This window comes from Molothrus ater, chromosome 5 (assembly GCF_012460135.2).
Source record: "Molothrus ater isolate BHLD 08-10-18 breed brown headed cowbird chromosome 5, BPBGC_Mater_1.1, whole genome shotgun sequence".
NCBI lineage: Eukaryota > Metazoa > Chordata > Aves > Passeriformes > Icteridae > Molothrus > Molothrus ater.
This window is the reverse complement of record NC_050482.2, coordinates 28,444,798-28,463,405: the sequence shown is the minus strand read 5'-3', so window position 1 is coordinate 28,463,405 and position 18,608 is coordinate 28,444,798. Positions and strand designations below refer to the sequence as shown.

The window sequence follows — 18,608 nt, the reverse complement described above, 5'->3', positions numbered from 1 at the left end:
TTAACTTTGGCTTTGATGAAAAATGCAAGCAAGTATTTATTCCATACCAGGAGATAAGTTAGGAAATGTGTTTGAATGGTAACAGCACGATTAGAACCTGCCCTGGATTCACAATCCTCCACACCAATGGCTCCCATCTTGTTTGTGGGAATCTAAGAGTGCCAAGAACAACAGCCCAGTGAGAGATCAAACGAGCCTTGCTATGGCAGTGCCAGTGTGTACTCATGCTGCACATGGTGTCATGACAGCCCACTCTCCTCTTCCTATGTCACTTAGTTGTTACCCTCACAGTTCACGACCTCCCAATGCCATTTTCAGGAACTTGCCAGCAGCTTCATTCTGGTGCCAAGGTTTTTTTTGCTAATGGGCAAAAATGTGATGTGCAAAATACACAATAACATTAATAATTTAATCCTGCCTGTCAAGAAATTACCTGAACATTTGTTCTCCTTGATTGACTCACCCCTTTTATCAACCAGTGTCCACACTTGTTTGGCTGCTGTAGTTGATTGTTTTGTTTGATGTCAACAGGTCCAGAGCAAAATCACGTGTGTAACGTTACCAATAGCACTTCATAGTCTTTTCTTTATTATTATTTTATTCTTTCAGGAAAAGCCCAGTATTGAATTAAAGTGGTGAGTTTAAAGTTTTAATTTTGGTGCTAGCAGCAAGCCTCATATCTTAACAGAGAAAAATTCTCTTGAAACACACAGTGAATATATTGTGAAGGTATTGACTTTTATCAGGCATCAGTAATCAACTCAGATGTGGACTGAAGAACACCATTCAAAACCACAGAGTAAAGTAACGTTCCTGCTAAACCAGAAATCATTCCTGTGAGCTCTGGACTGATTTCTTAAAGGCAGTGAGCTTACATCACAGTCTAAATCAGATTTTTTGACTCAGTAATAAGGAATATGGTCCCATGGAAGTGAAATTAGGGCAATGCCTGAAATGACATCCCAGATTAAGCAAGACTGTGACCCTCAAAGTAGGGAAGGATCCAAAGCCTAGCTTGAAATTAACCAAAACATCAGTATGTGCTGTGTTTACACTAACATAAAAATTCATCCCAGCAACTAAAACTCAGCATTCACTTGAATTGGCATGGAAATCTGAAACAAACTTTAGAAATCTCAAAGTTGTTTGGAACAGTTGGAATTTTGCCTTTTCACAGACCTCCCTCTATCTCTTAAAATGGAACTAAAATTTCAATTGCAAATATTTCTCTAAATGCAGATGCTAGAAATATGACTCCAGAATGTTTTATTATTTATGGCCCCTCTATTTGTGAAAAAAAAAAAAAAAATTAGAGTCAGAATATGCAGAATTACCCCCCTGTATTATGAAAAACTACCACTACACTGGGCTTCTGAAAAATTATGAATTTTAGATGGTGTCAATAATACAGAATTTCGTTTTTCATTATTCTAACCATGTCGATCATCTGTGCACAAAAGACAATTTATATACTTTTTATAAGCTAGAGAAAGATTTCATTCTGTAAATCAAATTAGACAACGCCAAATTTAAAGTCCAGATCTGTCTTTCTTCAAACTTTTTATTATGGCAGCCATTCTAATAAATATGCTTCCTGCCAGTTTCATTGTTCATACTTAGTAATTTGTTGTATCAGCACAAATAAATTAAAGCCATAAAAACATTCTAATTGTCATGGAAACACATAAAACTAACAACAGTTACTTTAAGGAAATAACACAGGAGATTGTCTTACCTACTGCCAGGGAGAAGACAAAACAGGGTGTAATAAGATGATAAATGAAAAACCAAATGGTTATCTTCTGTTCGGCCATCATCTCAAAAGGAATTGTGCACTTCAATACCATCATTCAGAGAACTAAAAAAGTCTGTTACAGAGAAAGAAGAGAGAGTCAATAACTCTGACATAAGGCTTTATCTCATATCACATTTGGCCTGGCAGTTGATGTGACTAAACTGAATACTTAAGAGTTGATATAGGAGAGAATCTTTTGAATAATAAATGCATCATCAGAATTTCTGGACCAAATTAATTATATCTATTATTCAGAGAGCACTCTGTTTCAGAGTACTCAGATGTTCTGGTGATGGTATAATACGGTAAATGTTAAAACTGAACATCCTTTTTTACACTTCTCTTCTGTATTCTATCCTCCATCTCAGTAAATACTACATTTCAACTCATGCCTCCAAAATCTGTAAAAAAGACTACAGTGAAACTAAAGTCCATGCATCTCTTTCAGATTCATTTTGTCTAGTTATCACCATTTTAAACCTTTAATATACAATTAATGGTCTTTCACAAAAGTGGCTATATTTTTCATGAGTTTCCTTTTAAATACTGAATATAATCATTATTGCTATGTTGTTCTCAAAGGTTTCTCTTTTCCATATGGGAGAAACTCTGCCTGTATATATACTAAAAGCAAGCTAAAAAAGCATGCAGCTTCTTTTGAATATTCTAAGATTTTATAAATTATTTTTCAGACACTTCTGTAAGATTTGTTACTACTTCAAATTAGAATATTTTGCCAGTTTTTTCTTGCTGGGGACTATTATCTATTTCTTTAGAGAAATGTGCCATCATGTTTGCAGTGTGCAATTCTCTAGGTTTTTTTTTGATGGATTTCTTGTCACAAATATATAAATACATCCTTTATATCCATCACACCTTGTTCTTGCTTCTTGATTGGTTCTGCTCTAGCACTCATTAAGAACTTCACACAAAGCAAGGCTTCCAGCTTATCACTGACAGAATACTGTATCTCAGACATATGCTGCTATCATCCAGTCCCCTCAGTATATTCATTTTGTTACTATTTCATTATAGAATATGCTTATACTTACTTAAACACCCTCCACTAATAAGCATCCCAGAACATGGTGCATGCTAAAAAAAAGAAGACTTATAGATGAGGGACATTATTTAGTGGTAGACTTGAGCAGTTCTGGGTTAGCAGCTGGACTCAATCTCAAGAGATCTTTTCCAATATAAATGACTCTATGATTCTAATATTGCATTGTCATTTTTAGCAAGGTGTTGTCTCAATGCTCCTGCTTTCCAGCCTCTCATGCCAGGAATTGACACTGACGTCCACCTTTTACCATACTTGCCCTTTCCATGTCAAAATTTTTACTTAATTGTTCATTTCCAAAAGCCAGGTATTTTAGATCTTGTTTTGAAACTATCCCATTTCCCACCTCCAACACCACGAAAGGGGCAATTTTAAATGACAAAGCACAAGTAAAAATACACTTGACTCCCTAAGTATGGTCAGGATAAATCCTGTCCTTGTTACAGAGAGCCTCTCATCTGAGCTGCTGCCAGACATGCCTGCTGCAATGTATGTGTCTCACATCTCCCCCTGAGGTGGCTAGGAATGTGTCTTGGCCACTGGGGCCTTTTACTTCTCCCCTCTTTCTCAGAATAATGCTAAGATGTTCATTTGAACATGCCTCAAACAGTGAACTTTCCTTAAAACAGAGTTTCAAGAGTGTTTTGATAAACTCATAATGCAGGAAAATGAGGAGAAATATCACAAGAAAATCTGCTGGCTCAGAAAGTACAGGAGCTGTTGCATGTCACATTTTTCCCTTTTTTAAGCAGAGTAAATCCTTAATAAAAAGTTAAAAGCTATATGACCCTACAGTTATGGCTGTTACATGAAAACTGTGCTCAGCAAAAGACCGACAAGAGTTAAACAGTGATTCCCCAGAACTGAGATTTATTTAGAAATATTTCCTAGAAAAAGGCTCTTAGATTGGCAACAAACACATATGCTTACTATAGCTGGATCCAAGGAGAAAGATTTACTAAACGTCTTTACCTTCCCACTTCTGTTGGCACTAAAGTTTCTTCAGATTCTGTCACACAAAGGACATCCACAACTATTTCAGGCATCTACCTTGACCAGTGTATGAACTACTGCATGTGATTCATCCAGAAGGCAGTGGTAGGTTTGATGAAGAAATGACTTTCTATACTTTTCCAGCAGCCACGCCCAGACTATGACATCCTTACATTATGACACTGCCTTGCCTGAAACATTTGTTTCCAAATGACATGAGTAGAGTGCATAGTTATGCTGAAATAATGCACATAATTAAATAGCAAGGAAACAGGAACTCTTTAGGGAACAACGGTAATTACACAGCAGCTCATGATGATAATAACTGTGTTCATGTGTATTGATAAAGGAGACTGTTAAGAGCACTGTGTTCTCTGACATTATAGTCAGAGAGGGAAGATCCCTCCTCCCTCTCTTCAGCAGAATTTAGGTTTGATTTTGGAAAGATACAATGTCCTCTAGTTCCCCAAAAATCCCTTTTTGCAGGCTCAGGAAAAAAAATGGTTTCAACAATGGCTCCAAGTGCAGTAAATAAGAATTGTGTCAGTAAATGCTATAAATACTTCATTTTATTCCGAGACAAAAATATCCACCCTGCCAGGATTTAAATCCTTTCCCTACTCTCACTTGTTTCGGCTGAGTGGGTTCTGTATCTACAGCACAGCCATCCCTCCTGATTCATCTCAGCTTGTGGGTGAGAAGCTGTTTCACATCACTCTGCTGCATTTTGGCAGAGCTGGCTGCTATGAGATGAGATAGCACGCAGGTTATTGCTGTGTGTGTGTCAGGTGGTAGAGCTGTGCACAGTGTTACCAGCCAGCTGCCCAAGGAGTCATCCCAGCATAGCTGAGGCAGCAGCAGTGGTGCCAGAGGCAGCACTGTGGGCTGCAGTGCTCAGGCAGCACAATCTACTCCTGCTCTACAGCTCTCAACCTTTTTTCTTTGCAGAGTGCAGAGTGAGAGGGATATTGCTGCCTAACTAAAAATCATTCCTGAACAAATGAACAGCTGAGTCACTTTTCTCCTCTAAAAAAGCACAGAGCGTCTACATACCTAGACATACATCATTCAGTCTGCACAGTACACTTTCCTTCTTCTTCCAAACAAACCATCACAATTTCAGAAAACAAGCAAGACACTTTAAAAACATGTCTTAAAATAAGCAGGCATTTAAATGCAACCATGCCATGTTTAATTACTAACTAATGCTCATTAACACATTTAGGTCCCTTTCTACTGTACAGTTTCCCAAAAGAACCAGTCACCACTACAGCACCTTTGCTAGATTCAAAAAAACCAAGTTCTGGTGAGCTGTCTGGAGTGCAATGACCAAAGGAGGTGGAAAAAACTGGGGCATTGGCTGCTGAATGAGAAGCACATTGAATTTTGAACACAGGGACTTGCCAGAGTGCTTCTGGAGGCCTGCAGTGTCTTGTGATGCTTCATTAGGATGAGTTGTGTTCCCAGGACACAAGGGTAAACCTGTCTCTCTACAATATCCAAGTGTAAGGATTCTTTCATCTCTCAAAATGCACTTTAGGAAAATGCCTACATTTTCTGCCATATCCTGTGTGGCTTTCTTCAGATCTTCAGTACACTTTGGCATTTATTTAAGAAAAAAAGACACCTATTTTACAGCTATGGAAGCAGACAGTGTTTTCCATCACTTCCCCACTAAATCCAGACATGCAGATGACATCATTGTTTTGTGAGGACAAAAAGCATTTATAGGGTAGACAAGAAAAGAAATTACAAACAGCAGGTAATTGAACTCAGTTTAATAAAGATTTTCAAGATCAAAGGCAGCACAAACAAGGTACATAATCTACCAGATTTGAAATCAAGAAGGGATAGGGATAGACAGGGGACAGCAGAGCAACAGTAGGGGATGTTGAAGGGGTGAAGAGGAGACAAAGATCTCAACACTACAGAGGGAAGGAATGCCACGTGGGACATTAGGATCTGTGGGAAGATGGAAACAATAAACCAACCCAAAAGGGCTGTTAGAAAAGAAGGCAGAGAGGGAAAGTGAAGGAGATATAGGTAGATAAAGGTGTATGAGAAATACCAGTTGCCTCTGGCAGTAAATGTCAACATTTAGCTTGGAAGAGCTTTGCCTGAACATTGCCTGCCAAGGCTTTCAGTGTGGGAGCAGCATGATTGTCAGCCCCTGACATCCACTCCAGGCTCCAAGGAGGAACCCCAAGTGCTGAAGGGGAAGAGAGGGGGCAGAAGAAAGTGTTTAGGAGCTCTGGCATGGTACACTTAGCTGGAAGAGGTAAATCAAGATGCTTGTTATGATCCTCATTTCCTGGTATATTATGATAATTATAGACATTCAAGTTTCAGAATTGGTAGAGATTCTGTCCAGATTAGACTGTAAATAGATACAACAATCTAGAAGAAATGTGTGGCTCTCTACCCTTTTTCAAAAAATGAATATATATAATTGCAATAATTCACTCACAAATTAACACAGTGGCAAGTTATAATCAAAGTCTTTTAGGAGTCATACAACACTTCAGCCAAATCAGTGTTTTGTATTTGTTTTTACTTCAGACTCTTTCAGTGATTTTTGCAATCATGTAATTTCTCCTTGTCTTCATTTTCTTAACGGAGTTGACATTTTCTTCTATGATAAGTAACTCCTCACAAATCTCATTAGTTTCTCGTAGAAACAAGATAAGTATGTAATACTAATAAGTATGTAGAAATACCACAAAATGTTTTAATTTAAAAAAACAATTATGTACATTGCATATTATTTATTATATCACTTTTTGTCCTTTTCTGCTATTTTGGCCCTTACAAATTAATTTTGTGATCAATGAACAAGTTCTGAAAATCTGGGTAAAAATGTGCCATTAAAAAGGGCACTGAATCTTGTTCACAAGTCTGGCTTCTCAACCATCACCTGCGCACAATCCAATTTACTTCTGAAGTCAATGCTTTAGCCACTAGCATTTATAGCTTTCTCTATTACTGGAAAAGTGATGACAGTCAAGTTCCTTGCCACTGCACAGATTTTTCTCATTCCAGTGGTCTGGGATTGCTGTAAGCAAAGTTCCAAACCAGCCCTCTTACAGCACTGCTGCATCTGCAAGAGATTTTATGTGTTAGCTGGTTCTCACTTAGGAGTACAAAAGTGACTTTAGTTCCCTTCAATAAAGGCTTGTAGAAATACTTCATTTCCTTATGATTTCTATAATTATAATCTTTGTTTTTGACAGATTTGTTCAAGTGAAAACAGAATCTCAAATCCACCACTCACAATACTGCCCACCGGCCCAAACAGTCCATCATCAACAGTCGTGCTTCTAATATTTTCCACTTCATCCTATATAAAGAATATAGCTACACTCTCCCTTTCACATGAATGAAATCCAGCTAGAAAGCACATCAATTTGATAGCCCACAAGTAAGATACTCTTCTTGAACAGAATTTACAATTTCAAGGACAATATGCAATGACATAACAAAAAAGCACAAAGTTGGAGCAACATGCAGGCTAATTTTTCCCCTCCAATAACTTCATGCTTTTTAACTGTTTACTGGTGCCAAGTAACCAATAATTTAAAAAAATTAAAACAAACCCAGAATAAGTTTATTAATATATTTTAACAGGCTAAATTAGCCAGTTATTCTATCACTACTGGATAACCAGCTCTGGGATTTTGTTTAATAAACATTGACTTGGAATAGAAAAAAACAGCATCTTGGAGGTGATCTGGAATTTAATACCATCTGGAATTAAATCTGGACAAAGATGACAAGGAAGACAAGAAGGGATTCTTCAACTGCACCAAAAACAAAAGGAAAACAAAGGATATAATGTGGGTCTATTGCTAAATGGAGTGGGAACACTGGTTACATGAGGACGCTCAAACAAAGCTGATGGACATCTAACAAGGCTGCTTGGAATTATCTTTGAAGGGCTGTGGTGATCAGAAGAGGTCCCTGAGGACTGGAAGAAAGCAAACGCCACTCTGGTCTTCAAAAAAATCAGCCTCACCTCAATCCTCAGCAAGCTGATGAAGTGCCTCATTCTTGAGGCCACCTCTAGCCACACAGATGACAAGATAGCAATCAGGAGTAGACAAGGAACATTCCTTAAAGGAAAATGATGCCTGACCAACCTCATTACCTTCTACAATAAAATAACTACCTGGATGAATGAGGACAGAGCAGTGGGTGTTTTCTAGCTCAACTTCAGCAAGGTTTTGAACACTGTCTTGCACCATCCTCATAGGAAAACTCCAGAAGTGCAGGCTGGATCAGTGGACAGTGAGAAGGATTGAGAACTGGCTGAACAGCAGATGCCATAGTATCATAAGTGGCAGAGGGTTTAGCTGGAGTCCTGTCACTAGTACTCCACCCAGTATGGTTTAACATATTCATCACTGACTTGGATGAAGATGCATCCTCAGTAAGTTCACTGGCAACACAAACCTGACAGGAGGGCTGATACCCCAGAGTGCTGTGAGCCCTTCAGAAGGGCCCCAGCACATTGCAGAGATAGACAGAGATGAGTTGTCTGAAACTCAGTGAAGGCAAATGCAGGTTCCTACACTTGAGGAAGAATGCACCAACACAGGCTGCATCATCCTTCCCATTTTCATTGTTCTCTCTGTTTTGTCTGTTATTTTGTCCTCATAGTTTACACAACTAATAATATGTCTCATTTTTCTTACTTGCATCCACTGATTCATTATGAATCAACATTAATTTTCTTCCTACAAGGGCCTTAGAGCAGTCACAGCTCAGCTAACCAACACCTCTGTAACAAAGGGTCATCTGGTAATACTCTTACAAATATATATTTTCAGGGACATTAAGCATCTTCTAATTTGTGGTAAGCTCAACAACTCATCTTAACTATTAATCATTAATACAGTTTAGTTACTTTTCTTTAGGCAGGTGCAAAAACATCATTTGAAATACTTTCAGATCATGAAGTCTTCCTTAGTGGTACTTACACACTGTCTTTAATTCTCACATCAGCAACATAGGGTCAGACAGACAGTCCCTATCCACACTATTTGCTCTATCAGCAACTGGTTGCTCTTCTAAGGTAATAAATAAGAAAAAGATCACTTACTACTATCATAACTCACAGGCATTACTCACTTTTCTGAAAGCTTGCTGTAAGGGCTTTGCTGCTTAAAGACTGCCTGGTAAAATATTTCAGCAACAAAAATCAATAAACATCCTTGCAAGTCCTGAGCATCCTGCAGAACAGCATACTACTCTGTTCCCATATGTACACTTGCACAAGCTTCCACTTGTGTCTTAAAGACCAAGCAGTTTAAATTTGACTCCAAGGTAACCAAACATACCCAAGTCTCTAAAATCAGCATGAAAAAACATCAGCCACTAATACAAATAAATATCCATTACTAAAACTGGGTATTCCTTCATGATAATGGAGATTTTTTAGGTTACTTTGGCCTATAACTTTTAAGGGACAAAACACATTAACTTCTTAAGAAAAATTAAGTGTATAATTGATGTTCTTTTTTTGAGCTTTAAATTTTGTTAAAGTTTATAAAAGAAAAAAAAATACTAATCAGAACTTTATATTGAAATTAAATCTTAAAGAGATCCATTTCTAAGAAAAAAAATCATTTTATGTTTCAGAAAAATGAAATGAAGACTGTATAAAAATCTTTATCATGCTCTTGGCATTTTCATTTGATTTTCACATTTTCTTGAACTTAGTAATACCTTGTTATTCATCAGTAAATGGAGATACTGGAATGAATCACGTATATTCAATAAGTTCACAGCAGATGTATTTATATACATAAAAATTTAACCGTTTATCCATATAATCTGCAACTCAGGACACTCTATAACATACTACTTATTATACAGCCAAGGCCAAGCTCAGTGGGAGATTTCATCTTCAAAATGCATGTTTCCTAGCAACTCTCTTGAAATCAGAGTAGCATTTTTAAAATTTACATCAATCACTTGGAACTGTTGAGAATCCTTAAAAACGTCTCTTTCATGCTATGAATAAACAGTTTGAATCAGACTAGCAGCTGCAAAAAGGAGAAAAAAGGAAAATCAATTCAATGTTTACTAGAACTTGCTGGTGGATTTTGGAACAATACATTATTTGTGCCTTTTGGTTTTAAGCTTACACATTTCAGAACAGATGTTGGTGAGATCCATTGGTGTTTTTTATAGGTTTGAGCTGCCATCACCATTTCAAAGATCCTCTGTGTTTTAAAGACTACTTTTCAAGGATACATACTCATGAGGTAGGCTTAGCTGTGCTCTAGAGATTTTAGCAGACAAGGAATGATTTCATTCTATTGGTTTCATGACCTACAACTAAAGCATTGTTTCTGTCGTCTTCAGATTTTTGGGGAGAAAAAAAAGAATAAAACTCATTCTTTTGAAAGCTTTTTTTTTTGCCTCCTAATTGTCAGTTGATACTTTTAATACAAGTTACCTATCAATGCCAGTAGAGCCTCAGAGGCACACAGCATGTATAGAAATCCCTCCTAACACATAGTCAACAAGGAGGGACACAAGGACATATAGCATCAGAACAGCCTTTGGAAATCCCTGTGCCAAAACCACTACATCTGACATAAGAAATCATATTTTCCCAAAGCTACTCAGAATCTTGATCTCATGATTGCACTTAGATTAAATCAAGGTGGATCAAGGAAGAGAATAGACAGGAAAATGGGCAGGCAAAGGGACAAAGGGTCTGGTTGTGACTCTTCTGGGTGACAGGTCCCCATTCTGTGTGCATGTGTGTGGACAGACACACAGGTGCACACCACTGGGATGGGACCAGGAGTCCAGGTCCCTGTGGTGGCAGCAGCAGAAGACAACAGAATGTGTCAGAGGTCTGAGTGGTGGCTGTCTCATCTTGCAGCAATTCCATGTTTTTCCATGCAAAGGAATAGTCCCTACAGACAGAATTAAACAACTGCCTACAGGTCCTGCACAGCTAATCTGTATTTACTGCATTTCTGACATGGCCCAGACATAGCCTCCAACACGGGGGCTTTCCCTGTTTAGGAGCTTCTCACAAAACAGGTATGATGAAAACTGAAGTAAATGATACCTGAAAAAGACAATCCTTTCAAAACAGGAATCGTACCAGTTTTAAATAATAGCTCTGACTTGAAAGTATGAGAAAGTGTGTAGTAGTGTAAGGGCTCTATGCTTACTACTCCTGCTTTTCAGCACTGAAGAGAGTTCAGACATACCATGTCTTTGCTTAAAACTTACACAGTGAATAGGCATGGTAATTTTATTAATTTTCCCTATTATGACCTAATGTTTTCATTTTTGGCCAAAGAACAATACTTCCTAATTCCTGATTTTCAACTTCTGGATAAAAGAATTATTATTATTATCATCATCATCATGATTAAATTTTTCCAATTATTTAGGTTTATCTAGAGGTTATATATGACCAAAACTGTTCAACAAGCAAGGTTGACCATTCAAAGTGCACTGTTAAGTACTCATACAATATTAATGTTCTGATTTTTCATTGTCTGGTACCACAATTGAAGGGCAAGAAACTCATTACCTGAGAAAAAGAAAAGCATACAATCACCTGCAGACACTGTTCTACCCAGTAAAAGCAAAGTAATCAGCATATATTCTAATATCTCTGGTGATATGCTAGTGGATCTACAAATTCTGCTTTAATCCATTAACTTTTACACATATTTTCTATCATGCCTGCCTTTGTCCTTCTTCCTTGACCTTTTCCCCAAAGTGCTCAACTTTTCTTAATTGATCTAATTAAAATGGAGAGGTGTAAGGTACTTTTCACATTCAATTTATTTGTAAAAAAAAATTTGATAAAATTACCTCCAGATGTACAGCTGAAATGACAAGAGAACAAAGTGTTACTCACAGCAACCAATACCAGAAACTAAATAGCATCATTACCTTCATTGCAATCTCTGTGCTTTCATACTGATGGAGATATGAGAACACAGTTTAGCATGTGAAAGAATATTTTTTCAAAAGGCTATGTGAAGGATGATGCTATTTTTAGTGATCCAGAACTGCTGTATATCACATTCTATGGTCTGCTAGTGTATCAGTAAAATGCATCATTATAGTAACACAAATGTAGGCATTTAGTATTTCCATTTCTCAAAATATTGCAATAAATCACCTTTTAAATGTACAATGTTTGTTCTGTAACATTCTTTGGGGGTATTTGCCTTTTTTTGGTAAAAAAAAACCCAACAATTTCCACTACAGTAACAACAATATGAAAAAAAACTTCTAGTGGAGAAAATGACGATAAAATATTCAATATACACAATTAAACTAACCAGGCATTTTGCATCACAGTTTTATATATCACCTTTCTCTTCTTATAAGAGAGTACCTACAGAGTAGCTCTAGGTCACAGCACAGATAGCTTCTGTGTTGATGGTATAACAGAAAAGCCCTTTCATAAAACATTGAAAGTTGACAATAAGTCAGTATTATCTTAGATATGCCTTCTTACATTACTAATTGCTTAGGTCATTTATTTTAATGCTGTAATCTGTCTTTCCCTTCAAAGCAAACACAGAAGTGCAAGGGCAATTTTGAAGAGCTAAGATTTCAGTATTTGTGATCCAACACATGATTTAAAGTTCAAACTCTTGCAGATCATTCTTTGGACTCTTCAGCAGAAACATGACAATGACAGGAGCATCCAGTCCTTTGTCAGTATGGCATACTGGCACTGAAGGATTTAGGCAGAAGCACAGCAGAACAAAGGAAATAACATGATGGTTTAGGACCCCATGGACCAAGGTTAGGGTTCTATGGGAATGAAGTGTTATCAGATTATTATGAACAGATGAGTTTTGGAAGACATGCAGCAAACTTCACTCCAGGAGGCACGAGATCCCCTAATAGAGCATGTACCAAAGAACTGAGAAATAATGTACATTAATATAACCCTTTTTTGTACATGAGAATTGAATGAAAGCTAGATTTTTCCTGGTATACATGGGCAAACTCGTCTTTGTCTATGACTAGTATAACATGGTCAAAACCAGATTTTTTTGATACAGGCAAAAAGAAAAATTCTCTTCATCTCTGATCTCATACTTCATATCTGAAATTACAGTTGAGGAGATTATTTAGGACACCTTGCTATATTCCTCAGTAAATTGTATGTGAGGAGAAAAAAAACAAAGTAAGGAGAATTTAATTCCTTTGCTTATCATCAACTTTCCTCTGTCTTAATGTTTGTTTTCCAGTATATAGCTTGAAGAAAACCATCACTAGTGGATAAGTTTACTATTCACAAAATATTATAGTGCTGTGCCTATAAAATATAAAGTGTCAGATATTTTCATTAAGTGCTCCTGTTAATACCACTATTTTATGCTTCATGGCATATCTAAAGATTATTTCTTCTAACACATCATTAGAATTTTAAAAAAAATGGTTTTGGTTGGCAATTTGGACTTATCTTGCAAAGAGTGTGAACCTACAATGAACACCAAATGCATTTAAATCAAATACAGAGAGAACAGGTCAGATGATGGTCCTAAGTGACCAGTATCAAGAGCTCTTAGACTCCATAATGTTTAAATTACGCAAGAAATGGATTTGTAAAGAATTCCCAAAACCTGACAGAAAGCTCACACAGTCCTATACATCTGGATGCAAGCACTGAGATAAGGTGTGCTGACTTAGGAAGGCCATGGAATACAGATGACGTTGTTGAGAGAGAATGATTCACTAGAAACAAGCTTCAACAAGTTTCAAAATACAGCCTTACAGAAAGACTAGATATTTTAGAGAATCAGAACTGTGAAAGATGCATTGCGGCAGGACCACGTGGGGAAAAAATATAGGTGATAATAGCAGCATTGATTGGCAAAAGCTGACAGGCTGAGAAACATTTATAAGGTATTGTAACCAGGAAATAGGTTGCCTTCTGATGGAATGGTGCTAAGTTTTACATCTCTTGTGTCTCAGTATTCATCAAGACTGATAATGAAATATGATCTTTTAAAATGCCTCTCAGTTCTCTGTCTCTGTAAAAGCTGGGGAAACCAACAAAAGTGACTCATCCAGTGTCTCATAAATTTTATTGAAACCATTTAGCTAAAATAAAATGCAAAATCATAAACTAAAAAAAATTCTGAGGAGGGTTATCTGAAAGTGATCAGCTGCTGCTGTGAAACAATTTAATGAATTTGACTAAAATCTGTAAATATTTTGAAGAAATTTTGAATAAATTTGTATTCAAAACATGAATATGTACCATAAAGATGGTTCTAAATAGTTATTTTTTGTGTTTTAATGACCAACTTTTTGTTATTGATTTTATACATTTAATTTTTCATTTCTTATGTGGTGTATAACCCCCTTCTTTTTCTAATTCCCAGCAGACACAGGTTAGATGTTACAATAACACTCAGGTGGAAGAAGCCTGACAGCACTTGTGAATAGCTCTTACAGCAAGCATTGTAAAAGTTTCCTTGAATTCAAGCGACTTTAAAGTATATCTCTTTGAGGCCATGTTTCAGGGTCACTTTGACACAGGAAGTTTCCTTTCTGAAGTCTTCCCTTTCAGAACTGTATTGTTGTTCGTGCTGCCAGGCAGGCACACAGCTGCAAGATACAAGCAAAACTCTGAAGTCTTGGGCCTTTCCCATGTACTAGTGCCAAAGGAAGGACATGGAAAAAGAAATTACAAGAGAAGGTTTTTGACCTGTTCAGCTTGGTAATACTTGTAATTTTGAATTAACTGTAAATTCACTCCTGGTATAACTGCAAATGAAAAAAAAGTCTGTTTTTTAAAAACCACAATTAACAGAAGGTACAAAGCAGCCACAGTGTTCTTCCATGCTTAGAAAACCAAGGCATTCACAGCAAAAAGGAATAAATTATGGAGGTTATAAACCAGAATGGGTGCTCTCTGGACAGCAGCAACTCTGAAAAGCATCTAAGGGATTCAGTGGACAAGCAATTTTATTGGGGTTTCCAGGACAATGCTGTGGCTGAAAGAACTGTGTGACCCTTAGGGATTAAATGACTAACAAGTACAATTATCATGTGAATTTGCTTGTTAGAAAAAAGCAAATTTGCTTGGAACTAGCATGACTCATATGTGAACACTATCAATAATCGTGATGCTGAGTGATATTTATTTAAAGAGACAAAAAAGAGCACAGTTATGTAAAATATACACAAATATACAAAAGGAGTGGAGAAAATGCCTTATGACAAGAACTTTGCTTGTTCAACCTGTTTGGCATATCAAGGAGGTGACTGGGGAATATCCTGGTTACAGGACATAAGTATGGCTTGAAATTACAGGAGACAAAAAGGTACTGCTATCTTCTAGAGAGAGACATAATAAAAGCAAAAATCTGGAATTTGATTCTGGAATTATTTAGATGGGATGTATGGTAAAATTTTAGCAAGGCATACAGTGACATTCCCAGCTCTTGATGTCTTCAGTAACTACTGAACAGTTTTTTGCAAGGCAGAAAGTACCAGCACTGAGGCAGCTGACCTGCCTCGGAGTTCTCGCTGCCTTTCAAGACCTCCAGCTGCAGACAGAAGGCAGATGATGATGTTCTGGCATGGTGTTTCCCCAGAGTGGGATCCTTTCAGACTGACAAGACCTGTTCCCTGTTCCCAATTTTTTAGCACCTCCTTTTGCTGTTTTCTGTAAAGGACACTACAATTCCAGAAAATAAAGTGCCATGCTCCAGTGACGTTCAAAGTAGATTATTTTTTAGTGAACAGCAAATTTTATTGTTCCTAATGATTAAAAACATTCCAACCTACTTCTTTCCTGAATATTACAAACAACTATGGAAGCTACAAACAAAGCTGTGATCAAGGGATCAAAAATATAGAAAGGAATGATTGTAAAAGAGAAACTTCTTGATAATAGCTACCTCAATTACAAAAAAGTCTGGAGATGATATTGGGTTATGAATTATGATGAAAGATGTGCCATTTACATAGAAATAAAATACCAGCAAGAAAAAATTTTTATAACCAGCATACTCATCATTTCATCAGCAGCAAGATAAAGAAACAGACCTCCATGTATAGATCTCACTGCTTCTCTCTTAAAACAAGCTTCATAGTGCATTTTAAATTTATGCAATAGACCTTATGTCAAAGAGTATTGAGAAACTTTAAACTTGATACTTCAAATGCTACAGGCAAAGATTTAAAGACTGACTTCTATACCTATTATAAAAAATATAATTTTCAAAAAGTTTTCAAATATTTTTGGATGTTCCCTCCTTCCCCCTTTTTTTTTCCCTAAACATTTTACTCATTTCCACCAATTAATTTAACACTGACACTTCAAATCACATTACTCGAGATGAGATGCTGCTCACTCTAACATCTACACTCCACTCTTTCCCCAAACATAATTCACTTCTTATGTCTCATTTTTTCTTTTTCACATAATCACAGAATGACCAGGTTGGAAGAGACCTTCAAGATCATTGAATCCAACTCACGCCTAACACCTTAACTAAACCATGGCACTCAGTGCGACATCCATTCTTTTTTTAAACACATCCAGGGATGGTGTCTCCACCACCTCCCAAGGGCAGACCATTCTAGTACTTTATCACTCTATCCATAAAAACCTTTTTCCTAATATCCAGCCTGTATTTCCCTTGGTGCAGCTCAAGGCTGTGTCCTCTGGTTCTGTCAGTTGCTGTCTGGTGAAAGAGACCAACCCCACCTGACCACAGCCACCTTTCAGGGAGTTGTAGAGAGTGATAAGGTCACCCCTGAGTCTCCTTTTCTCTAGGCTGAACACCCCCAGCTCCCTCAGTCGCTCCTCACAGGGTTTGTGTTCCCAGCCCCTCTCCAGCCTCGTTGCCTCCTCTGGACGCGCTCAAGCTCTCAACGTCCTTCCTAAACTGAGGGGCCAGAACTGGGCACAGCACTCAGGGTGTGGCCTCACCAGTGCTGACTACAGGGGAAGGATGACCTCCCTGCTCCTGCTGGCCACACTATTCCTGATCCAGGTCAGGATGCCACTGGCCTTCTTGGCCACCAGGGCACACTGCTGGCTCATGTCAGTCAGCTGTCACCAGTACCCCCAGGTCCCTTTCTGCCTGGGCACTGTCCAGCCATACTATCCCCAGCTCATAGCATTGCAGGGGGTTATTGTAGCCAAAATGCAGGAAATGGCACTTGGACTTAATAAACTTCATCTTGTTAGACTCTGCCCATCCATCCAACCATTCCAGGTCTCTCTCCAGAGCCCTCCTACCTTCCAACAGATCAATACACAATCCCAGCTTAGTGGCGTCTGCAAATTTACTGATGAAAGACTCAACACCCTCACCCATGTCCATCAGTAAAGATATTGAACAGAACTGGCCCCAGCACAGACCCCTGAGGGACACCACTGGTGACTGACCCCAGCTGGATGCAGCACCATTCACTACCGCTCTCTGGCCCGGCCATCCAGCCAGTTCCTAACCCAGCAGAGTGCTCCTGTCTGAGCTGTGGGCTGCCAGCTTTCCAGGAGTGTGCTGTGGGAGACAGTGTCAAAGGCCTTGCTGAAATTCAGGTACACAACATCTACAGCCTCTCCTTATCCACTAGGCAGGTCACCTGGTCATAGAAGGAGATCAACACGGTTGGTCAAACACAACCTACCCCTCCTAAAGCCACACTGTCTGGGCCTGATCCCTGGCCATCCTGTAAGTGCTGTATGATCATATTCAACATAAACTGGTTTTGGCCATTTTTACCTAATTTCAAGCACATTTATATAAACACATGTACATCCATTCCATTTCTTGTCTGCCTCTGTCTAGTGCCAGGAACTAGTGGCATCAAGAACCAGCCTTTTTGTACCTTTATTTACTAACCAAAAGCTCCCTCCTATAGTACTTTACCATTGCTTGTAGGTACTAGTTGAGTCCTTGTGAGTTCTCTATGGTATTCACCCCTTAGGATAAGGTATGCTTCCAAATACTGCCATTATTCTTGTGATTTTTCTATGAAGCCACTAATATTTATTCAATATATTAAAATCTACCTGAAAGGCATCTACAATGCTTTCCTCAATCTTACTAAATATTTCCTATTTTACTGTAGTTCAATGTCAGAGAAGAATATTTACAGATAGCACTAAGATACTGATTATCTCCAAGACTCCCCATGTCATTTTTTAAAGCCATTCACCTCATGGAGAAGATAAGCTAATCCACAGAAATGTCTGAATTTTACAGATATCTACCTCAGGGAGGGGGAGGAACTGAAAATGCCAGGAACTGCTTGTCTGCCTATCTATCCATTCTGTTCTGCATTGCAGCTATTCAGTATTAAGGAAGAAACTGTTCATTCCTGAAACCTGTTTTTAAAAATCATGTGGCATACTTTCAGTTCTGTGAAATGCAGTTAATGAACTGTGCACAATGATTCGCTGCTAGATCCTGACCTTCCCTACTATTTAATTGGCAATTAGTTCAACACACTGCACTGCATGCACTGCTAATGTTACCACGTTACCCAGACAGAAAGTTGTTTTTTCAGAAAGGAGTAAAAGCAAAGAAAAAGGATGTATGAAATTCCTTCACTGGAAAGGATGTTTGAAACCCCATCACTACCAGCCCTTGGCAAAGATAAAGAAGGCTGCAGATTGAATATAACCTGTCTCCATAGGGAGCATCCTGCCAAAGCTCAGTGTGATGGTGCATAAAAGAACAGAATAAAGGAGGCTTAAAAAGTGACCACAGCATTCTTCAGATTTCTTGGCTG

At 38.0% G+C, this 18,608-nt stretch overlaps 1 protein-coding gene across 1 annotated transcript in view; it reads right to left on the bottom strand.

The window, feature by feature from the left end:
* Nucleotides 1-18,608, bottom strand: part of CNTN1 (contactin 1) — a 210,486-nt gene that overhangs the window by 74,372 nt on the left and 117,506 nt on the right. The window contains exon 3 of the mRNA XM_036400229.2: nucleotides 1,736-1,868. Coding sequence (XP_036256122.1) covers nucleotides 1,736-1,850 — 115 coding nt within the window. The 5' untranslated portion in view covers nucleotides 1,851-1,868. The remainder of the gene's footprint in view (nucleotides 1-1,735; nucleotides 1,869-18,608) is intronic.